Genomic DNA, 25,159 nt, shown 5'->3' on the forward strand with positions numbered 1-25,159 from the left:
CTGGCTGCTCATTCAACTGCTCATGCTCATTCTGCAATTTTTTCTTCTGCCAGCTGGTTGCAGTGTTGACCTCGTGGCTGACGCAACACGTTTTTATTTTCATTACATTTTTAAAATTTGAATAGGTGAGTCTTTTTTTAATATCTTGACTTGTATTAAATAATAATATATTTTATGTACGTGTGTCCAAAGTGTCAAATTCGTGTGACATTTAATGATTTTTAATACTTTAATTACCTAGTTTTGGTTGTCATTTAACATTGTGATTTGTGGATAATTTTCACTTCAATAAATGCTGGTTTATGTAATAGAATATGCCTTTAAAAATTAACTTTGTTGATGTTTTAATGGTGGTGTCAATTTAATAGTCAATTACAGCTGTTTTTTTTTTATCATAATATCAATTTGGGTGGTCGAATTTCAATGGTGGATCAAATGCCATGGAATGAAATGACGCTGTTTATTTTGAACTTAATCTCCTAAGCTACACAAGCACTTGTCCCGCTGTTTCACCAAGTTGTTAATACCTTGATTGACTTTGGCTGAGATCGGAACCAGTTTTTCTAACATTGTCCATGACTTTGCTGTCAGACAGAGAACCGTCGCACCGCACTTGGATGGCTTTTTCAGTCGACCAAAAGTGTTAGTCGCAAGTCACATGATGAGAGATCCGGGCTATACAGCCAGCGTTCCAACACTGTCCATCAAAACTTATCTGCACTGACTGCAATACCCTACACCAGGTGTCATCAACCTTTCTAGTGTTTGGAGCACTGCTTATGCTCATTGTCAGATTAAGAGCACCCCTTGCGGCGAGAACCTTCAATCTTTTTGAAGATTTTTAGGCCACATAAGTGGCGTGCCAATATATTGTGGGCCAACTGACAGAGCTAGAACTGCACCATTAGTAATGAGTGATGTGGAACTGCACAGCGAGCCGCTTAAGTGCTCGTAAGGAACTGTATCAAATGTCACTTTAGTGATCTGTAAATATGTCTCTGATCATTTGAGTAAGCTGTAAATGTGCTGCAAGTCACTTGAGTGATGTGGAACCATCCCAAAAATTTTTTATATCGTCCTGATTTTGTGAAATTATTGTAGGAATTGTCATTAGTTTTGTGAAAAGTAATTTTGTGGAAAGCGGAATAGTCAATTTCATTTATCAAAAAAGAAATGAATTGTCAGATTTTTTATGGTTTTGTTAATATATTCATGAAAAGCTCGTTTTTGAGATCTGGAATTTTGTGAAGGGTCGGAGGGAAACTGACATAAATTTTGGCTGGGCAGACCTCTGGTATCCCTGTGCAAGGAAGGTCTAACTCTTCCTAGTGTTTTGTGTTGATTTTACACTTCCTTAATGTAGACATATGTCTCGAAATTTGATATTATGTTTTTTTTTTTTAGATCATGGCATCCTACAACATAAGTGGAGATGAACTTGTTACGTGCCCTTATGATCCAGTGCACAGACTAAAAAGAAGCAGGATGCAAATGCACTTAGTTAAGTGCGCAAAGGTGGGTTTGTAATTTGATTCTCTTTCGTTAATATTTTATGAATTGATAACCAATGAGGAAATATATATTTGTGTATCTGAATTTTGTAACTGTATCTAGTGATATTTGAAAGTTTGATTCATTCTGAAGTTATATCTAAGAGTCATCTCCCCCACCGCAGAATAATATGCTGAAAACTGTAACATGCCCAAGAATAGTCAGTGCTGCTGCAGAATAATCTGGAACAATTTTGAGAAAAGTGTTGAAAGCACTATTATGACAATTTTCATCCCAGAACATTTTCAGTCAGCCGAGAACTCATTGTAGACAGGGCAGCAACTAAGTACTTTATCGACCAAGGCAAGCTGGAATTTTGACATCCCTTTCATGCAGAAGTAGTTAAAGGATTAATTCGGCACCCTTTATGTCTAGCGCCTGGGGCACCAGACACACCTACTGCCTCATAGTTGCAGCTCTGAACAATGTAAAATGCTGCTTTGGAGGGTGGTCATATAAGTGATGTCACTACATTCCGAGAGATACAACTTCTCCTACGTCGTTAGAATCCATGTTATTGAAGAGCTAGGGTTCGTATATCGGGTAAAAGTATTCAATTGGGTTTAAGCGTTAACTCTTTTGTGGTCCTATGTTGAGGTGGAATGAATAACAGGAAAAAAACTATTTATTGTTATAACAGCTTTTTTTCCAATTACAGGAAGATCCGAGTAGTTTCTTCTTCTTAGCAAAACTTGTGAGCTACTGGAAAGAATCCAGGGGCCTTCCTGTAATTACGATTGCGGGGAAAATGACACTATTAATTGACTATTAAGTATGAATTATAAAGTGCCAAGGGAGTATTGAAAAAAATCTCTGGACTCCAAATGGTTAAACTTGTCATTTTTTCAAATTTCATATCTCGCGATCAAATGTCCCTAATTTCACATATAACTGAGTGAAATTCAGGCCTGTCATTTGGGGGGGGGGGGGGGGAGGGGGCCTCTGGCTTTTGGAAATACACTAAAAATGGTATATATATATATACATACATTGAGTACATGTGCTTTGCCCCCCCCCCCTGGAAAAAGTTGACGGCCCTGGGGTGAAATGAAATGATCGGATAGTTATATCATTGTAAACCTGTTGCTCTCTGTGGCAAGACTTTATAACGGAGAGATCAGCTCACATTTGCACCACAAAGTGGGGAATCACAGAAAACAAACTACAGCTGACTACCACTGTGGCGACCGTGGAATTTCTAACATTGAAATTCAGTTATGTCATCCAGGGTGACGATATTAGAAAAATGTGGTTACCCAACTTTACGAGTTTGATAAACTTTCTGAAAGCATCATTATGTACGCTGCCATTGTTAACAGTGAAAAAATGGTGTCACCATAAAAGAAGCTGCAAATTCTTATGTGGATATGTTGGCTCTAATATTGACAGCAAACCTAACTTCCATGCCAGGATCATTTTTTCTGATTAGGCAACATTCCATGTGTCGAACCAGGTTATTAACACTAGAACGACGGAAGCAGTCATTTTTACTGCAAAGCTACTTTGAAATGTGGTTACATTCAAACTGTTGTATCTCAGGTTATTGAAATTTCAAGACTTTTCTCATCTTGTTAAGGCTCTTGAATCTTCAAAATATAAATGTTCTAGATTCTCCTTAGTTTAGTGACAAAATGAAATTCAATGGCTGTTGTTGCCATTTTGACCGCTGTAGAGATGTTTAACTAATATGATTGCAAAACATGCTGAAATGTACTCTCTTTGTATGTGAACGTTACTATTGAGGGAGCAGATGTTCTATCATAGTGTTTGCTTTTCTTCAGTACCTAAATTGTACCATTTCAAAGTTACTTATGAAGAGTTACTTTATAGTTACTTTAAAGTTACTTTACTCATCATCATATGCTATTCAATTCATTTAGTGTTTCTATGAATCTTTGTGCTTTTCATTGCTCTGCATTGTAGCATTGTATTCGCTGGTGCAATGTAACACAATGAAAGGAATAATCTTTCATTATTTTAGCCATAGACAGGGCCTCAGCCTTGTTAGTTGGATATCTTCAGCCTGATTGGGAAAAGGGGCTGTCTCACACCAAACATGTGAGTGGCAGGGCCACAACTAGATGCTTGGTCAGCCGGGACAAGCTCATATTTTGCCGTTCCCCCATAGTGTTGAAAGAGTTAAAGGGTGAAATTTGCACTTCCTCCGGCTTGGCGCCCTGGGGCATCAGACCTGCCTGCTCTTCCTTAGTTGCGGACCTGGTGAGAGGACATGGATTCAATTCCCTGCAGGAAGTTGAATTTGCTTTTCTGAATTCATCTTTGCATCAGCTAGTTGTGAAAACTTTCGTATGTTAGTTTTATGTAATGCCATTTGTTGTAAACATTAATTATGCATTGTTTGTGTTGAATTTTTTATTTTACTGTGTCATCTATGACTGAAATATGATTTTTTTTTTCCTATTATCAAAAAAAAAAAAAAACCACCTAGGCCATGATAAGTACTTAAGCACAATCAATCTTTTTATGTCAATTGGTTGATTTTTTATTGATTTTTAAAATTTGTCCAGGGTTTCTCATCCACCCTGTTCATTATTGAGTTTCATTGGTAATTGATAAAAATTTTTTTATATTTTCAGAATCACCCAGAAATGGTTTTGAAGGAGTGTCCCTTTAATCATACCCATAGGCTGGAAGAGCATGAATACCAACATCATTTGTTGAATTGTCCTCAACGTCATAAAGTTGACAGATTGGTTGGAGGTAATTGAATTCAGTGTTAAAATTTTAAATCAAATTTCTCTTAAGCTTAGTCCACGCTGTTTAAAAGAAATTGCAAAATTATGTGACTGCCTATAGATGCAAACAAATCACAAGATGGTATCTACTTTATCATGTTTCCATACCTGTATATAGTTTACAGAACACCATCTTGCTTCTCATAAAGTTATTTAAAATGAACGCAGAAGAAAGCTAGTTTAAATCAGAGCTTGATACATCCCATTAGCCAGTTTACCACGATGACTAGAAAATCAGCATTGGCACCTAAAATTGTATTTATGTAACTGCTAAATTGAGGTCTACATTAAAATGGAAGTTTTCTGATTGCATAATAGCTTGTCTTTTAGAAAAAGGAATATACAGTGGAAGTTAGGTTAATGAGCAGTTTGTGGTCAGTGAGCAATTTACATAATCAGTAAAAATAAAAAAAAAATGATTAGATTAATGAGCGATGATTCTCATTATGAGCAAAAATTTTGCTCTTTGTTCATTGTCACGTTTTCACAATTAAGCTGAGGGTTTTTTGCTTTCGCGCACTCGCGTACTATGTAATTGTTGGTAATATTCTCCCCTACAGTCTCCAGTCAGCACGTCTCACTGAAAAATATTCAGCGTGACTGTACGATACAAAACTAGATGTCACATTGTAATCGTTCGCATGTGCGCTTGTTTTTTTTTTTATAAATTCTGCTTGCCCAGGAGTTGACCGTAGATGAACTGATGGACCTTCATTGCATGCAAAAGCTTATATTGAGGGTATCTTTTTCTGAGGAAGCGTGAGAAGTCCCTCTTTTTTAAATGTGATTAGAAAGGTGTGTAAAATGTGGGAATCTGCAAAATTCTGCAGAAAAGTACCAATGAAATAGAAGCAAAATACAAAAAGCACACATAAACAATAAAGCAAGCAATAAATCTGTTCACTGACGATGCAATTTCCCATCTCCGAGAAATTCTAAAAATGAGACGACAAGCAAGTGTCATTGGATACGCTCTTTTTAAAATCGCACAAAAAGAATAAGAATGCAAACAACAGTGAGTCCATAAATCGTCTGATGCGAGATAGTCCTCTTCTCTCTCGTTGTTTAGAATAAGTTAATTTGTATAGGCCTACATCTTTTATTGTATCACATATTTGTTTATGGCGTTATTACAATATATGTATTATATATATTATAATTATTATTGCATTGTATTATTGATTAAATGCTGTCCTTATTAGTCTTTTATATGAATGAATAATTGTGGAACAAATTATTCGTGTTTCCATTATTTCTTACGAGGAGTTTGATTCAAATAACGAGCACATTTCCGGAATGAATTAATCTCGTTAACCGAAGTTACAGTATATATATATCAAGTCCTGTAAATGTTGGGGAAGAAAAACCCATTATTTAGGATAATTTTTCTTGAGCAAAATATCATGCTTGGCTCCTAAGAAATTTGGCTGGTGCCTAAACATTTTTTTTGTGACTAAATGAATATAATATAATGTAACATAGAATATACTTTAAACATGTTTACAACATTTCAAACATTACACACAGTACTGTGAAAAAGTTTTCCTATGTTCTGGATGTCTGCAATTTTAAATGCTTCTTTTCTCATGAGCAAAAGGCATGAGATGTTTGGCCAGTTAAGAGTATTCTAAACTTCTCTAATCCATCTCCTCATAAAAAATAAATTCCTATCAATCCCAGGCTAGCCAACCCATAAGATCTTGTGTTTTATCTGTTTCTACTTTCTTCCCTAGAAGATGTCTCCCATTTTTAGGAAACACTGATCTCACAGTGTGCTAAGTTATCTTGCTGCACCACATTTATAAAATGTTAGCAATTTAAAAAAAAAAATAATTAAATTCTTCAAATTGCTTTTGATTTCGTTTGTGATCGAAAAAAATTGTTATACCTTCATTAATATTCCTCTTTTTTTACAGCTAATATTGACCGCAACAATCCCTTCAAAGGACACACTGGAGTCCCAAGCTATTCAACTGAGCAAGATCTTCCAGAGCCAAGTGAATCATGGGAAAATGGTAATTTTTTTCAAGCTAAAAAAGAAAAAGCTTCTTTTTCTGCATGTTGCATAAAGTTCTCATTGTGATGAAGTCATAATCATTTGATTTCTGTAATTACCATGATAAGTATGAAAATTTATAATGCTATGTGGGCATCATGAGTAAGTTTGATCCCTGTGCATATTAGTGGTAGTTGGTTAAAATTCAGTTCCTCAGCTGACTTTCTTACTTCTTACGGGATCTGTTTTATGTTCCTATGTGAAACAAAATATTGTCTTTGAAAACCACTTCAAACAGTCGTATTCTTACTTCTCACACTGGCTGAATGAGGGGGGGGGGGGGGAGAGGAGAATTAAAATGATCTTCATCCAAAAGAAAAAGAAATCTTAATCTCAAAAATAAATAAGTAAAAAGGTTCTGAACACTATTGAGTATTTTCCAAGAATTTTGTAAAGAAAAAAAATGGAGCTGTGTCATGTTTTTTCTACACTTAATGTGATGTATGGGTCATGTTTACATCTGGGGTTTTTTTTCCTGGTTATAGTTATCAATCATTTATTGTTATCAAAATCCTGAGTCCTGATGTGATCACACTAAACACAGTGTATTGTATCAAATTTACAATGCACCTGAAATGTAAAACAATTTTTTTCCCTCTTCATTTCTTATTTTGTGTTAGAATTGAAAGGATTCCTGTAGCTTATGAATCGTGACTTTTTTTATTGGCCCTAGGGAGTCAGAATCAAACTTTAAATTTCTTGTTAGTCTTTTCCAATTACCCTTCTCTTTGGCAGCACCTTTAAACACTGGTTGGGAATCAGTTGCTAATGTAATTTTTGGTATGCCTATAGTTTTTATCCTATCATTTGTCAATTCTCTATTTTTTTTATGGAACTAAAAGCTTCTCCACAAGTGTTTCCACGTTCTGTAAAAATTTCAAATGTTTTTGACAAATAGAATGCCAATTATGGCATTATTATAAATTGCTCATTGTGTACAAGCCAATCAGCTATTACTACTTTTTTGTTGTCTCCTGAAATGTGCAGTTTTTTACATATGACATTCACATGTACACTGCGTTATATTAAGAACTTGCCAACAAATAAAACAAATACATGCAAAATACACAAATCCTAATGCATTTCAATGCACAATGGTGTGTGTTGAGGGAAATATATTTACCCACTAATCGCACGCTGGTCGAGGATCCCACTTGGGTTGGATACCAAATCTCAACTCTTGCCTCTTTCAATAATTTTTTCTGATTAAATTTAATGCAAATGAAATTCTCTCTTCAGTGCACACATTCTCAGGCACTCATCTTCTGATTCCCTGTTCATTTGAATCCTTGCAAAGCGATTTCCTGGTAGAATGATTTTATTTTCTCTCCCTGATGATCCACCACTCTGATCTGTCACCATTTAACTGCCATATATTTTCACACCTGAATATGGGAGCTATGTATGTCAGATTTGTGTTGGTGAAACTTTACTGTGTGCTTGTGTGTGCCCAGCATTTCGCATGTTTTGCATTCAGTAGGTGGTGCCATCCAGGGCCGCAACTAGGGGGGGGGGGTGGAGGCGGGTCTGGTGCCCCAGGTGCCGGACTAGAGGTGGGGTGCAAATTTCACTTTTTAATTGACCTCTCCAACATTATGAGGGGGGGGGCACTAAAATATGTGCTTGCCCTGGCTGACCAAGCATCTAGTTGCGGCCCAGGTGCCATCTATTTAGGATGCAACTACATACTTTCTCAAACGGGAGAAGCACATATTTTGGCACTCCCGTGCAATATAGCAGTTATAAAGGGAAGGGTGAGTTTTCACCTCCTCTAGTCCAGAGCCCGGGGTACTAGACCCACCTGCTCCCCCCCCCCCCCGAATTGTGGCCTTGCATCTATCCTCCAAATTGGTAATGCTCGGATTTGAAATTTAATGCATACATATTTGTGTTTTAGCTCTCTGTGATCGTCGTGGCAACCAGAGTTTTTTTTCAAAGAAATAATGAACTCAAAATTAGAATCAGATTCTGGGCTGTCCACAGCTCCAGAAAATTGTGCAAAACAATTTGCCGTGGGCGTATTTTTCTTTTAGCTTGTGTGATTCTAAAAAATTTTCTTTTCAGAAATAAGTTCAGTACCTGCAGCTGGTTATGTTCCTCTGTCAGAGGTACCAAGAGGGGGCATCATACATGACTTAGGTGTGACTAAGCCATCAGAACGCAAATTGATTTACCAAAAATTGTCTTTGGCTGCCAACGAAGAGAAAACAAATAAGTGAGTACCAGCGAAACTATAACCAGTTTTTTTTATTGGTTAAGACTGATAGGTGGAGCTGCATTATGCGAGATAGGCAGAATGGTAATTGATATGTAATTAGTGTGTTTGTGTGAGCTCATACCACTATATTCTCAGTATGTGACTCAGCACATCATAGTTTCTGCAATGTTTAGAAGTAATGAGTGATTTTAAAATTCCCTCCCGATATAAGTAGTTTTGTCATGGGGGCCTCAGCATGAACAAAAACCTGCAATGTTAATCTTGGGGGAGTAAATTATCCTTTATACTTGATATAATCTTGGATGGAGCCGGGAAAAAAGAAGCAAAAAAGGAAAACCACAAAATTTCTATTTTCAATACTGTACTCCACAGATGATGAATAACATCTTCAGAGGATAAATAAGGTGCAGTTTCCCTGATTGGGATTGGTTACAAAACCTTAATTCTAACCATAATGCCTGACTCAAACAGACATTTTTTTTCTGTTGAATAACCAGGAGTTATGATTTGGTAACCAACCTTAGTAGGACCCCTGGTCAGCAAAAATAGTGATTATGTTTATTCTCTGAAAACTATACCCATTGTGTTGTGTTAAAATATGATAGAAATTCTATGGTTCTTTTTTATTTACTTTCTCATTAGTTCCTTCCAAAATATTAATTTTCATTTAATGCGATTCATCATTTATTTGATAGTTTCATGTAAATTTACTTTTAACCACACTTCTAAAATGAGACAAAACAGCATATTGAGGAGGCACTTGATAAATTTGAGATTAATTTATCAGACAGCTAACCCCTTAACTGCAATTTATTTAAGAAAAATTCATTAAACATGGAATTCTTTTCTCTATTTAGTTTTGTACTAAAAAACAGAGCAACTCTATTTGGCCTCTCACATGCCATTCACTAGGCCTATATGACTCACATTTATAGCATAGCACATTTATAGCTTTCATACACTAGCTATAATACCCGGCGCTTCAAGCGAGCAGTCTTAATTTTTCTATTTATTCATATATTTGTTTGCATCTAGTGAATAAATTCAGGGGGGGGGGGGTAATAGAGAAATGAATAAAAAAATATTTTTTCGTACCATCAGTTTAATATTCTTTAGTTACAAAAAATATATTCAATTGAAATCTGATTAATCAGTCAATTAATTGATTAAAACATTTTGATTAACTGATTAAAAATTTTAATCGATTCCCAGCCCTAAAATGATTGATTTATTCAATACAAAACCTCAATCCACGTTTTCACTTCAACTCTCACTCTGAATCTTTTGAAAAAAAGTCATTTATATCCATCAGATTCCTAAAAGTTTTGTGTGAAAAGCAACAGTTATACTTGCATATTGCTACTGCGAAAGTGATAAATTTTAGGGTGATTTCTGATGTATACAAAAATATCCAGTGAGCTCCCAATGTTTTCAGTATTATCTCGAGAGAGCAAGAAAGTCCATTGTAAGTATTTGGAAGGTACAGGTCTGCTCATAATACATATGGTGCACACACACACCTTAAGTTGTTTTGATCATTTCCTGTGATGCTTTGCTTACTGGCTGCGTCAAATCTGCTGTTTGTGAAGTTGAGAAAACAAAGTACTTTCTCTTAAAAAAACTGGAAATTTTGAAGAATTCAACAATAATTTTAAATTAATGTTGAAAGTTGATCTTGCAAAACAGTTGAATATCCCTGTGTAGATTTTTAAAACAATTACAAAGCAGGGAAACAAAATCAAAGACCAAGCTGCTAGTTGCAAAATCATCTACTGCCAAAAAAATGAGTTTAAGATGGGAAATTTTCCTAAGTCGAAGATTTTGTTGTAATTTTTTTACACAATGTTGTGTCCCAAATGTAATGTTCTGTTGAATTTTATTTCTTTAACTGATTTGAAATGTGATTTAATTTTTTCCCCTCAAGTATGATTGAAATATTTTTATAACAGAATTGTGGAGATGCAATTAAGCACATTGAATTTTATATTTTGTTTCTGTGGGAAAGAAGTTTTTTTAAAAAAAAGCTTCAGTTATTTTGTCGACTTACACATTTATAAGACATTATGATTTGGCCTCTCACATGTTGTAGAAAAGAGGTTTCACTGTGCTAATTTTTCTGGTCAGTAAGTCTGATTGTAAATATTATCTTTCAATTAGTAAATTTTTACCAATCGTTTGTTGAGCTATGCATTTTTATTTCTCTTTAATTCTATTTCTATCTTGATCTCTTATTTCTATCTCATTTATATTTTATTAAATCTTATTTTTATCCTGAGCTTCATGGCTTCTTTGATGTTCTGTGGAGAAATATAGCAGATGACTTATTGTGTTAAAGAATATGCAAGAAACTGCAGGTTGGTTAAACAGAGCATGCTCTTCTATCCAGCAAAAATTATTTTTATCCCTCACTCCTTCAATTATACGGAAAAGCACTTACAAATGTTCAGTCGAGTAGACTTTGTCATTGAAAAAACATTATTTTTAGACAGTTAGTCAAAACAGACAGTGAGTTTTGATTCTATTCTGTTAGTTGCCATAAGTTTTAACCAATATCTCTTGTTTATGCCAACTGCTGGTGTTGGAGGAACCTCGGGTCAATACTGAAGCTCGTGATTGTCCTTTTAGTCCAAGAAAATCGTATTTCATTGAGTGATGGCTGCAAAACTCCAGTCAGTAATTGAGAGCTGATTGTTAATTTGATAGAATTTGTATTGTTCATGCTGATTAAATTAGGTATGTAGAAGAATCGGAATAGAATGCCATTCTTATTCTGAAGATGAATTAGCTTATTTTACAAAGTATTTTATACGTGTAATTTTTTTTAGTATTGTGAGGATCCCAGGCCTTAGTCAGACAAAACCTCTCAAAGACCCTGAACCTCGAAAGCCAAAGCAGCGGTATGAAGTGAGTAGTAACTTATATAGTTGATTGAATCCTTGCTACTATCATAAATTAATTCATAATTAATTGTAATGATTGTTTTCATTCTTTTAACTAAAATATACGAAGAAATCTTGCCTGAAATGTAAATATACACAGAGTGTACATTTTTACAGTTTACCTATTCAGAGCTGCCTATATCCTGTTCATTTCCTTTTGAACTGAACGAGGTCTGACTCTATCGCTGATTGGCAATTTTAGCCATTGCCCTGAATAGCAATGACTGTCAGACTTGTATTTAAAGGAGATAAAATTTTATAACGATCATGTGTATAGAATCTCGGTAATCAATTACACCTGATGTGGCCAACCTTTTTCCAAGCCGTGCCAAAATAAAAATTATTTTTTATGCATGTTCCACTCTGAATTTTAGCACACAGACCATGCATCCTGTTTTAAGGGACATGAGCATTCTCTCCATTCCTGTAAAATATTGTTTGGTTGTCCCCTCTTATTTTCGTAAAAAATTTTGGTTCGTCACACTTGTGAGTTCTGAATTGTTTTTATTTTTGAGTCATAAATTTGATTATTGCAATGCAGATTGTGCATGTATGTTTTTCTTTAGAAGTTCACCTTTCGTACACAATGTTGGGCATAGACACTGGAACCTGATGACTTGGGTGCTTCCCCCCCCCCCCCAATAATCTTTGTAAGAGTTTAACACACTTAAAAATTCATAGATGCGCAACATAATTGTATTATATAATGCATGTCCCCTCCATGGGGATGATCCTGAATCTTTTACACAAGACGTTCAGAAACTATGCCCAAAGATTAAAAAACCAAACACACACAATGAATAGAAAAGTCATTAGTTATTTTAAAAGTACCTACCATACCTATACTGAATATAGGTTTGGCAGCCTAATAATAGACCATCATTTTAATTTCATGGAAATCTCATATTAAATAATCTTTTTCATGGAAATATCTTGAATTAATGGTGAGCTACAAGCGCTGAAAGATTTGTGAAGTTCAAAATCAAATTGTTGTCAAAATTTTTAATCCCCAATTCCGCAAATACCCTTGTAGCTATAATTGGTCAAATTTACCAAAAACTTTTCCATTCTACCACCTTTCAAAAGAGTCAACAATAAACCATATCAGTGTTCTGTTGCAGGAGATATTTAGCCTTTTGTTTGCAGTACATCACTGAAATTGATGTTTGTTGAAGTAGATAGTCAAAGAAAATTTGAAATTGGCAGCTACAGATTTTGGTGACAGTTTGATTTTTGCACAAACGATCCTATAAGGTGACATTACCTCTATCTATAGGATATCAGTATACAATGGCAAGCTTCTAGACTGGAGAGATAGATGAAGTGAAAAATCGATTAAAATTACCTTGATGAATACAGATTTTTTTCACAATGATGTATTTTATTTATTTATTAGACAAAACATATAAGACAAAGACAAGGAAAACTAAAAAACAAACACTATTTGACCCAAAGGGATATAAATATTATTCTCATTAATTTCTCCTGAACTTGATCGCCGATATGTTTTACTGTAGGGTCTTTCGAAAGCATGTTCATTGGAGAAGTTTTTGATAAATTTGATCGATTCTAGCTGAAAAGGTGTTTGCATAATTGGCAATGAATTTTGGCAACAATTCGTTTGTGAACTTCACCAATCTTTCAGCGATTAAATCTAGATATTTCAATAAAAAGGTGCCACCTTATAGGATTTTTTGCTTTTTCCAAATATATGCTTAGTTTACGTGTAGATCTTTCAGAAAATTCACATTCTGCGTTTTTTTTCAGAAATGACATATATTTTTTCATAATCAAATATCCACCGTAACTCAAACCATTCGAGATAGGACAATGATAGTAGGGTGTTTCTTGTTCCACTTGGGATATCACCTTTCGTTTGGCAGAGCATGTCATGTTCATCCTGTATATAAAGTTTTATATACATTTAATTTTTTGCAAATTTTCAAAAATAATTCATTAAAACAGCTTGCACACATGATAAAATAGCATGACATCAATATAATTGAATAAAAATTGTTTCAAAATAAAAGAAACTGTTCAGTTCATGAAATGAAGCAAAAGATTAAGATAGATTAAGATTTCATTGACTGAGTCATTTGCTTCATTTCATGAACTGCACCGTTTCCTTTATTTTGAATCAACTTCTATTCAAATTCATTGATGTTATGCTATTTTATCAGGCGTGCCACTTTAATGATGAACAGTTATAGCTAGGACTGCTCAGAACTGGAGAACTTTGATTATGCACACCTTGTACATTAAAATTTCCACACTGTTTGATAATAATCGGTGAAAAAGCAATAAAATTGTATACCACTTTTGTTTTTCAGGAGGCTTTCAAGGCATCGATGCTGAGAAATGGAAATGGAGTTTCAGGTAATGGAATTCATGGGAAGAGGTTTAGGAGATATTTAGCCTTTCCTTTGAAAAGATTTTTTTCTTAAAAACTTTGCATATTATATGGCACAAAAGTAATCACCTTCTAACTAACTTGCTGGTACTGAAGAATGATTTGGTTAGGTTTGAAATATAGTTTAACACTAGAACTGCAGAGTGGGTCAATTTGACCTGAATCAAACTTTGTTTTAATTTATCTCAAACTTAAGCTCAGATAATAAAGAAATTTCGTGTTTCAGAGCTATAAGTACTAATACCTAGAACCGTGGCTTGGGTCATTTTGACCCAACGTATTATTCCATAGGAAAAAGTGAGTGTATACTTTTCTTGGAAGTGGTTACCCTTTCTAAAAAGTATTTCTAAATGAAGATAGTGATGAATAAAGGTCTTTCAAGGTCTCAGCACACTTTATCTGACAGCCAATATCAGCAGGGGAAGTCCCAAAAAGCTTCCAGAAACTATTTCTCACTACCATTCAACACAATTTGCTATAGTTGTAGCTGATCAAATGGCCAGAAAATATTCGGTGAAGGTTGCATCATGGAGGTGGCTCATCCAAGTTTTCTACAACATCCTAGATCTCACTATAATAAAATTTCTGTGTTTTGTATAGAGCAGTACAAAAAGTCAGAACTATTTTTCAAATGTAGTTTCTGTAAAATCTTATTAAAGAGCTACGTTCATCGTACATGTTGCCCTTGCGCAAGAGAAAACGTTTGTGGGCTGTTGAACATGTAACTGTTTGTGAGACATAAAAAAATAAAGGAGTCTGATGTTGGGCAACATCAAAATGTGGAAACAAAACGGTAATTTTTGCATGGGTTGCGCATCTTCAACATGAGGTGAATGCACAAGAATAATAAAAAAATGTTTGCTCCAACTGCTCATCATAAATTCCACTTATCAGTAAGAAATCAATACTTATTTGACAGAATCGTATTATAGATTTTCTCATATTTAATTTGACATGCTTATTTTACATCCTTCTCATATTGTGGGATTACTGAAAGTTTTTGTAATCAACAGTGTAAATAATGTATGCTAAATCTTATTTTTATTAAATTACATCATTTTATATTCATAAACAAATATTGTTTTCCGTTATGAATACACAATTAAACAACATTTAATGAATGTAGGGAAAACCCAGGAATCGAAAAGAAATTCCTGTTTTCACTATGAAACAGTTTCTTCACTGTTTGGTTCAATTTGACCCAGTCCGCAGTTTTAGGTATTCCGAAAGTGCTACGGTTCTAGTGTCAAGCTCCATTTTCTTGTTTGAATAATTTCAGATGAATTTGGATATGCATAAATATTCAGCCAAACGAATTTACATTCTGCCGTATTAACTTTTTTTGTATTTATAGGGAGAATGGATTCAAGAATTGCCGCAAATATTTTTCCGCAGCAGCAAACCAATGTTACTCCAGACATCACGCAGAATCCTAGAATTGGTCGTGGACGGGGAAATCCAGGTTATTATTTGATTTTTTTTTTCCTTCTATTTTTTGTTTTTCTGTAAACTTGCAATTTACAATTACTTTATTACAAAAAAAGTGAATTTTTTATAACAAATGAAATCTTGGGGTTTTAAAAATGTAAGAACTTTTTTGCATTCTAGTTTTTGTGCCCCCCAATGATCAAAAATTTATTTTTTAATGCAAAAAATATTTTTTAATTGAAATTTCGGAAGAAAATACCTTTATATGATATTGTAATCAATTTCTGTTAATTTCCATGTTATTTGAAGGCTATGAACTGAAAATTTATCTTTAATAAATTCATTGTGACCCACCCTCTAAGTCATATAATGATAAATCGCATAAAAGCCCTTGGCCACGGACCAAATATGACCTTGGGGGTTATCTGATGCGGCTTGCCCTCCTCAAAACCTAATTTTGTAAAAATGAACTAAGCAGCATATTTACAGATCGCTTAAGTGTCCCGGGACACAGTTCCAGAATACTTAAGCGATCCGCGACACATTTAGAGATCCCTTGAGTGACATGACACTTATTTTTAGAGCACTTAAGTGGCCTCAGTATGGTTCTACATCACTCAAGTTACCTGCGGCACATTCTCAGATTATTTGTGATCTGTGGCATATAATTACGGATCACATGAGTGATGCGTGGCACAGTTCCAGAGCACTTGGATCCGCGAAAAATTTAGAGATCACTAAAGTGGCTCTGTACTTATCAATAGTGGGGGAGGGAATGTTACTTCGAGTGCCCACACACTATCGAAAGGTTTTCTCGTTTTTGGCTCACCGAGTAAGATGCCATTAAGAATATTTCATATTTTCATAAATGGTGGTTGATGACGTAAGCATTATCCAAACCCCCCTTCCCCCTTGTTATATTGTAAAGGAATTGGCAAAATTTAAATAATAGTATCATTCGAGGGGTAATGGTATGAAAGGCTGTACTTTGAAATTATATATTTCAAAGCCATACCAGCCAGGTGTTAGAAGCTAGAGCCCCATAGAATATAGATTGTGAAAGAAACCTATAAATTTGGCACGTAGCACGTAAGGAATACGGATTCAAAGTAGCATTATAAAAAGTAGCGATAAACTGATCTATAAATGTGGGGACTGAAATGAATCTTATAAAGGGTGCAGGACATTATGAAAGAAATCTGTATCAGGTGAATATGGTAATAAAATTCAGCAGCTGCACTCATATTTCAATGATATTTGCAGCTGGTCTGAATTTTGTATACACCTAAATGTGAGAAAGTCCGGGGTTATAGCAGATGGTATTAGGTGAAAGAAGACTTACGAATTCCGGGAATAGTTCCCTCAGGAACAAACCAAAGGTTCGAAGTTGAACAAACATTCAACCGAACCAAAGGGATAGCTGTAGCCAATGAAATGCACATCCATAGGAAAAATTTAGCCAATAATGAAAAGTGAAGAGAAGTTTGGTAAAGAAAATCGGAATTAGCGAATGAGATGAAGTTTATGGAATATAGGTAGGATGTAGGAGTAGGCGGATAGCCAAAGAAAAATATATATATGGAGTTAGAGAGGAGAGTAAAAGGAGTGAGATAGACAGGGTGAGTTCCAAAAAAGGTCCCCCCCCCCCCCGTCAGCAAATCTGAAACTCCCCATTGATGATGATGTAATACTTGAATGGCCCCAAAGCAGTTTTTCACCATGTTAAAAAAATAGGGTACCCCATAATAAGCATCCACTTGAACTATTGGAACCTCAAGATAGGAATATTTTGGGCTGAAATTTGAACACAATTTGTTCTGGCCAATTTGGTGTTGTTTACTGACTTGGGCAATATGAATTTTCTAAAAAGGTGTTTTTCACTCCACCCGAAAATGCAGTGAAACATGTGCAAATTCTAATAATAAAGAAAAATATTGAGTGTAAATCGGGTAAAATAAAACAAAGTTTACAGTTAAACAATAAATAAAGTTTCCACATTTTTAATGTCTGCTGTTGTAGACAGGGGTGGGTGGTTGTTCCCATGGAACCTAGCCCTGTGAGGTCATAGTACTTTTTTGCTGTAATTAGTGAGATAATTGAATTTCTTTGAAAAATTTCATTAAAAAATATTTCCATCATGCATATTTTCATCATTTTTTCGTAGGTCTCGCATGTCTCAAGAGTTACGAAAATGACTTTCCTGTTCTTGGTATGGGACGTGGAAATCCAGTGAGGAAGTAAGTTTTGATTTTCAAGTATGAATTCAATATTTCGCTATTTAATTAGTTTGCTCATTTAATTCTAGATGAAGTAAAACCCTTTTTGCTCCTGATATAGTAAAACCCTTTTTTTTTGCAGACACTCACCGGACAAAAACATTTGTTCATATTTGAGGAGGTTTCTGTTGAAACTGTGAAATACACAGTATTAACAATAACTGAAATGTTCATTATTTGAAACTGAACAAGTCTGACATAAGATGCGTTTAAAGTCATTAAAGTACATTCGGATCTAGATTATCTGGGTTAATGGTGGGGAAGGCAGGAACACGGATAATCAAAAAATATGGGTAAACCACTGGGAGTGGAAAAATAATTTAAAATAACATTTTGAATAAAAGTATTTATGTATTTTACCTGTTTAAAATGACTTCGGTGTATGTCACATTATCCATGTAAAAAAATCTAAGAAATGTTTGCACTTACTTTATGTACCCATACTACTGTTATATTGGGCTTTACTGATGGCAGGATTCTTATACAAATATAAAGTTCACAACCATAGGCGGAGATAAACTTGGAAGTCTGGGGGGGGCAAGGTCATTATTGATGGGGGGGGGGGCACGATGATGATGTCAATTCACATATACATATATAATAATCCACGGAGAAACCCTTGTAGACCTACTGGAAGGACAGGCATGTCCCTTGAGGTCAAAAGTGTATGTTCAATGTGTTTCTGTATATGTTTGTATGTTATAATAAAAAAAAATATATATATACACTAGATCAGTCGACTCCACCTTTGATGCTAATGCCCCCCCCCCCTGCTCGTACAAGTGCCACCTATCGGCTGTTTGAGTTATTTCTTTTCCTGTCTTAAAAACATTCTCGTGACCTAGTGATGCTAACCCTGCAAACCATTTTTTGTTTCAGTTATTTTTCCAGATTTTATACATTTTTAAATTTCCTGCAGACTTTTTGCCCACCCTGTATGATACTACAGTTGGCCTTATTAAACTGTGTAGAAATATATGAGCACAACCAGCAACACATGATTTAGATTCTAAATTGATGCCGGAGCCACCAAACATTCGCAAACTTCAAGCCAAAATTTCGTTCAAAAATAGCAATAAAGTGGACAGAATACTTGAACTTGTGGTGCTATCTAGTGAGCATAATTTGAACTAAAATCACAACTATTGGTTTTCTTCCGGGGTTCGTTCCAATAATGAAAATCGTGTCTGTGGTTGTATCTGAGGGTGACAGTTAAGCAGGGGTTCGAAATTCATTATTCAAATAGGATTTTTGCTGGGAAATATTTATTTAGATGTAACACAGGTGACTGTTAAGAGAGGTTTTACTGTATTTAATTTAACAAAATCACTGAGATGAGCAAGTCTGAAACAGGTCTTTACACAGGGCTCATAGGTCATCTATTTTGCCAGCCATCTATTTTTCAATTCAACTGCCCCTGCGGGGAATCAAACCCACATCCTTTCACTTTCCGGGTGAACGCCCTAGACCACTAGACTACAGAGGCACCGAATCTCTCAATCTTTCCTTGGAGCTCAACGCTAAGGATTTAACAACTGGCTGTTGCGAAGATATATTTTGGAAAGATATTCGTATGGTAGCGGAGAGTGACGTCATCCTTGCATAAGTCGCCATCTGGTGGCAGCGTCAGCAGTTGTGAGCTTGGCCTGAGTCTGGTCCGGCCGTCCATGTACGGTCCCTTTCAGTGTACACGAGATCCAAGGAAAGATTGAGAGATTTGGTGCCTCTGTAGTCTAGTGGTCTAGGGCGTTCACCCTGAAAGTGAAAGGACGTGGGTTCGATTCCCTGCAGGGGCAGTTGAATTTTCTCTCTTTCCAAAATATGTCTTCGCAACAGCCAGTTGTTAAATCCTTCGAACTGAAATAGTGCTATGAAAAAAAAATTAATTGAAAATTAAATTAAATTATTTTTTTTAAATTTGAAATTTAAAAAAAAAAAACTTTTTTTAGGGATTTTTTTCCATTACGCTATGATTATGTTGTCTAAGGGGGTTACCCTCCCCCATCCTACTTTTTAGTCCTGCGTTTTCCTACTTTTTCTCATTTTTTGAGTGGGAGCCCTGAGCATGGCATTTCAAAACTTGGCTTGAAATTTAAATTGAGGTGACAGTCAGTTTTCATAAATATAATTTGAAGAGAAACTTTTTATTCTTAGAGATTAGACAGGCAAAATTTTTGTTACCAGATTTGAAAACCATTTTTTGTGACATTTTTTTTTCTCATTTCAGGTAATGACAGTGTATGCCTCATATGCTTCAGATGTTTTATATCATCCAAAAGTGGTTTATTTGTATTTTTTTTCTTTTCTTTCATCTTTAACAGAAAACAAAAGTTGTATTAGGGTGCAAGATGAAAATGATCTAACATAAGGTTAACTTTCATGTCAGTAAATGGAGCATTTCATTATTTCATTTTTCTTTTCTACTATTCTTAATGCTCTTTTATATCTTAGAATATTCAAATGACTGTCAACGATTTTATTCTGCAAATGAGCTATCTTACATCAGGATTGATATGACACTCATATGTATAGTGCTAATCAAGCTATTCATATGATCAATTAAATATTAAACCTTTTGCTGTGTAGTGTTGTAGAATTACCATATTTTAATTAGTAGAAGGAACCCCCCAGATTTTTTTTGGCTAAACGTTTGGAAAATAGTAGGAAAGATACACCACTACCTATGCATAAAAAAACCCTCCTATTTTTGGAATCCAATTTTTGGTAAAAGGGTTTCCTTTATACACTTAAAAGTATAGTATTTTTCAACAATTGAAGCATTTTTCTTTATATTAGTGGTGAAAACAAGAGGGAAGACCGGATCTCTTCCTTGTGATTGACCATTTCATCAATTTCCTGTAAGATTGAAAAGTGCCTTAATATTACTATTTTTGAAAAGGTTTTTTATAACTATAGTCAATTTTCACTCATTTTCATCGAATACCTGAAAATTTTGAACTGTAATTTTTTTCCTCAAAAACTATTATTTCATATGATTCAGTGTGAACTGTTTCCCCCCCCCCCCCCCAAAGAAATTTACTTGCCAAGTAACGATATTGTCATGCTTTGAGAACAGTTATTTCCAAAACCATATTTTGTAAAAATTGTAATTAATAAATAATTACTTGCCATTTGTTTGAATATTTTATAGTTTTAAATAAATTGTATGAAATTTGTGCTTGTTACTGATGGTTATTTAAATATTGTCTCAGTTTACATATTAGTGCTTTCTCCTGTCATTTGAAATTTCAATATTCTGTAACAGTTTTAGAAACACTTTGATGCCTTCATTTTATTATTTTGTTAGTCAAAAATCTGTTACGATTGAGATTTTTTTTTCCAATTTGTAAAAGCTTAATGTAAAGATATGATGCTATATGGTTTGGTATCGATCTATATCAAGCAGTGTTAATAGATTAGATTAATTTCGTTATTGAGTGAATTGGTTGAATTTTCTTTTTTGCAAAGATGGGAAAATTTGTATTTTTTCCCCTTTAACATACTATATATATACACATGGTGCATAGTTAACAGCACACACATCATGATTTACTGGCGAACTGTTGATCCTAAAGGCATTTTTCCAATTACAAAAAGTATCCAAATATTGAGTCTACCTCAGATAAGTAATTCATATTCCAAGGGGTTGTGTAAATAGTTGTCAGAATAAAAAAAAATCAACTTTTTATACAGACTTCCACCTCTGCTCAAAAACCCAATTAAAAAGTTGTTGCCCTGTTTCTCCTGATGCAAAAGAAAAAAAAAACATTTTTTTTTAAAGTGCGATATTCACTGAGATTTTTGTGTGGATAAACATAGGTAAAATATGTTTTCAAGCACACATTTATCCTGTTTTTCCAAACTTTTCTCTGTTTTTCGATTTCAAATATCTTAGATGTTTCAGGGTTCCTGGCAACCTGAAAAGTCAGGGAAAATAAGGAAAATGAAAAATGGTGAGGAAAAACTTTACCTATTTCTCCTGATTTTTGTCAAATATTTTAACATTTGATAAAAGAAGAAAAAAAGTCCTGTGAAAGAGGGGGGGGGGAACTTGCTCAAAACAAAAATTCAGAATTTGGAATTTTTTTTTGATTGTTTTTCTTCCAGAGTTTTGGTCAGAGAAATGATCCATCATATTTTGCTGAGAACCCTGTATGCCATTTATCTTACTAGGGTATATGGGGGGTATCTTACATATGTATATATAACAATTCAATTTTTTTATAGTTTTCCCCCAGTTAAACAAAATAAAATCCATAGTGGTAAGCGCAATATTAGGCAAGAAATTATGCTGAAAACAAGGGAAAGAAAGAACAACATATATTAAGGGACCAACTTGAGAAGAAACAGTTAATTTTTATCTTGCCAGCCTTTTTTTAAGCTGTTGTAGTGTCTTGAGGATAAATCTTTTTTCATTTGGCAATTGAAAATTGAAATATTCTTCAAAGACACAGTTGGTGAAACTTTTTGAGATTCTGAGATGCCCTCTTAACTTTCAATGAGCAATATCTTGGATAATATTGCACTTACAAATGCCAGTTTTTTTTATTGAGCCCAGTAGAGATAGAGCAACACCTCTTAATTGAAAGTTAGAAGTTGCTGGTCAGAGGACATCTAAAAGGGAATGCTATTTATATACTTTTTACAATTGGAAGTGTGTGTCTATCAGCAATGTTCAAAAGATAATAAGCGTATAATTACAAGACTTTACACCCTGTATATATGTTTAGTTTGATCTATGTTGGAAAATTTAGCTGTGATACGTTTGAGAAGTATTGGCTTGTACAGTAGATTTTGCGAGAAATCCAAACTGAGTGAAAAACATTTCTAAATTACGAAATTGTATTCATCCCTCATTTTTGTTTATTTGAATGTCTATAATTTTAGTTTCTGCATTCATGCACATATATTTTCTGTCGTAAAAATTCGATTTATTCAAGTTGTGTTCCCCCCCGAGAGATTTATTTCCAAGTTCATGCTTTGATACATATATATTTACAAAAACTAGTGTGGCGTGAGAAGATTTCAATCCAATAAAGGAGAATTAAGATATTAAGATAACTTGTTTTGTACATACTGCTTTATTTTGTGCATGTGTTGATCTGTGATCGCTGCTTAAGGATTCTAGCAGATTTTATGTTATGTAAATTGCTGAGAGATGTGTACTTTATTTGTTATCAATTCAAGTGTTGTCTCAGTTACATGTCAGCGTCCTATCTTTTATTTGATATTCCATCAATAGGGCTTGACAAATCCTAGGTGAAATTGCCATGACTATTTATTTATGTGTGGTTGCTAAAGGGGAATCGGAGAACACAGAATTTTTGGAACTGGTATCATTGTATCTATCAATACCAAAGGTGATTACTGAAAAGTTAAGAAAAATTTTTGCCTGTATTTCATGGAAAAAAATATTCTAGCGCAGTTTTTTTTGCTATTTTTCATGTCCTGTTGCACAGTATTTCTAAACACTTCAATCTTTTATTTTTTTAAATGTTTTTATTAACAATCCAGATAAATGTGTAGACATAAAGTGATTACATGCAAACCTAAAATAATTTGTTATTCCATTTAGTGTGTTTGCAGAGATTCCTTCCATATTGGAAATATTTCATTTTGTGTTTGCAAAGATTTCTAAAAATGTTAAGATTGATGGTCTTAAATAGGTTGTAAGTGAATGTGTAAAAGTGTTTATTTTTCATGCTTGATGTCTATGTTGCACAGCTGTGTTTACATGCATTTGTTTTAATTAATTTTAGGAAATTTTGATTTATAACTTGTGCTAAAAAATTAATGCAGATAGAATGATCCCTGAAATTTTGAATATGGAAGGGTATTTTCAGAGAATGAAATGAATTTTCATTGAAAAAGTTTTCTTATTGAATGCTGCACATCAATAGGCCATTTGCACTTTTTTTTGGCTGCAATACAAGCAGAAATGTTGAGCAGAATGAATGAAAAATATCAGTTTCTGCAGAAAAAAAACACTCCATGATTGTTTGCAATAAAGCAATGTTTTAACATTTAGATAATTTTCAGAAAATAAAATGTCCTTTTTTTTATGTTCAAAATTTAAAAGTTTTGGACATTTTTCTTTAGATGCATATGTATATTTTTTTCAACAAGGCATATTTTGAAGTATATGTTCATAGATAATGAGAGGACCGATACACATTGGATCTGTGCTGAAATGATATGAATCGTTGTTTTTCGTGTAGAAATTTTTCATTTATTTTCTGATGAGAGTGCATAATTTTGATTATTCATAATATTCGTAGTTCTGCCTGATAACATAGAAAAAATATTTTAAAATAATGTGCACATTTCTGTGAATTTAAGAAATGGTAATTCTCGATTCGGTTTCGTTTCTGCTCATCCATTTTTTCAATAGGTTATAAAGTGCATAAAACACATTAAAATAATTAGTATTCCTTCAGATATTTATGTGTGCCATCATGATTGTTTTATCAGAAGATTTCGTAATTTTACAAAATTACTCCTTTTGGCTACTTCCATATGTTCCTGAATGATTTCATTAGTATATTTTACTAGTCATACTTTAGTTTTTAATGTTCACAAAGTTTAGTTTTTATTATGATGCAGAACTGTCCATGATGTTTTTCATGTTTCTCGGCCATTACTTCCTATTATGGTTTCCTTAAGTCAATTTACAGTGGAATTTATATTTAACTTTAAAATAATTCAAATATTGCATGCACATGTCTTGGTTTGAAGTTAATTCTTGATTTGTATCTCTTGCTTATAATTAGTTTTTTTCCGTGATTTAAAACAATGCATCCATTTTGAACTAGGTTTTTTTTTTGCATATGTAATGAACAGTCAAATTCATTTTATGGTGTTTTGAGACTATTTCCCTTGCTTAATTTTCAGTTCATTCTTGATTTTTTTTTTTTTTTTTCTACTGGGAAAAAGTATTTTTTGCGCTTTTGTATTTTGATTCTTTCAACTGAACTGGGATGTTTCAGAACTTTTTCTTCTATGTATTGAGAGGAACATCGTTACATATTCATGTGCGGTATCATTTCATCTATTCAAAGAATAAAATATAATGAATATATAATCTCCTGTCTCTTTGTGAATTGAGTTTTTCATATATTGTTATGTGCAGGTCTGTATTTAGGGTCTCTTATCGTCCTATCCAACCTCAGAAGTAGTTGAATATTTTTATGTTCTCATTGTTGCAATAATGAAAGCATATATCCTCTAATATCATTAGTGCCAGGAAGTTCAGGCAAATGTCTAATTTTTTTTTTAGATTTTCACTGCTAAAAATGTCTTTTTTTCAATTTTTTGTTGCCATAAATGTCTATTTTATTATAGTTATAAATTTATTAGTGAATTTCAAAGGCCACATAATCTGTAAAACTTGGATATTGTGAGCTTTGAGAAAAAAAAATTGTTTTTAAAATTCCTCAACTCAGTGCTAATTTTCAGGAAACCCCCATTTAAGCGTGAATAAGTGATCTGAGATATAGAGAACTCTTTCTCTTTTTAGTATTGCCAT

The 25,159-nt window shown here is 33.9% G+C and overlaps 1 protein-coding gene and 1 non-coding gene across 2 annotated transcripts; both read left to right on the top strand.

Moving 5' to 3' along the window:
- LOC149082828 (uncharacterized) lies at positions 1-24,715 on the top strand. The gene is made up of 10 exons (XM_089235996.1): positions 1-125; positions 1,405-1,515; positions 4,149-4,272; positions 6,224-6,322; positions 8,428-8,578; positions 11,407-11,485; positions 13,851-13,896; positions 15,285-15,392; positions 17,523-17,595; positions 19,862-24,715. Exons 2-10 carry the CDS (start codon positions 1,408-1,410, stop codon positions 19,863-19,865), a joined length of 792 nt encoding a protein of 263 aa, XP_089092122.1. The 5' UTR covers positions 1-125; positions 1,405-1,407; the 3' UTR covers positions 19,866-24,715.
- TRNAS-UGA (transfer RNA serine (anticodon UGA)) lies at positions 19,357-19,430 on the top strand. The gene has a single exon. It is a non-coding gene; the product is annotated as a tRNA-Ser (tRNA).
- Positions 24,716-25,159: the final 444 nt, after the last annotated feature.

Source organism: Pholcus phalangioides, unplaced genomic scaffold (genome assembly GCF_987345545.1).
Source record: "Pholcus phalangioides strain wild (caught in Gottingen) unplaced genomic scaffold, Ppha-v1.0 ptg000009l_1, whole genome shotgun sequence".
Taxonomy (NCBI): Eukaryota; Metazoa; Arthropoda; class Arachnida; order Araneae; family Pholcidae; genus Pholcus; species Pholcus phalangioides.

Excerpts from the sequence above, each read along its gene's own strand:
- LOC149082828 (XM_089235996.1), top strand. The coding sequence starts at position 1,408 with ATGGCATCCTACAACATAAGTGGAGATGAACTTGTTACGTGCCCTTAT. Across the intron at positions 8,579-11,406 it reads AACGAAGAGAAAACAAATAA|TATTGTGAGGATCCCAGGCC; the intron begins GTGAGTACCAGC and ends AATTTTTTTTAG. Across the intron at positions 11,486-13,850 it reads AGCCAAAGCAGCGGTATGAA|GAGGCTTTCAAGGCATCGAT; the intron begins GTGAGTAGTAAC and ends TTTGTTTTTCAG.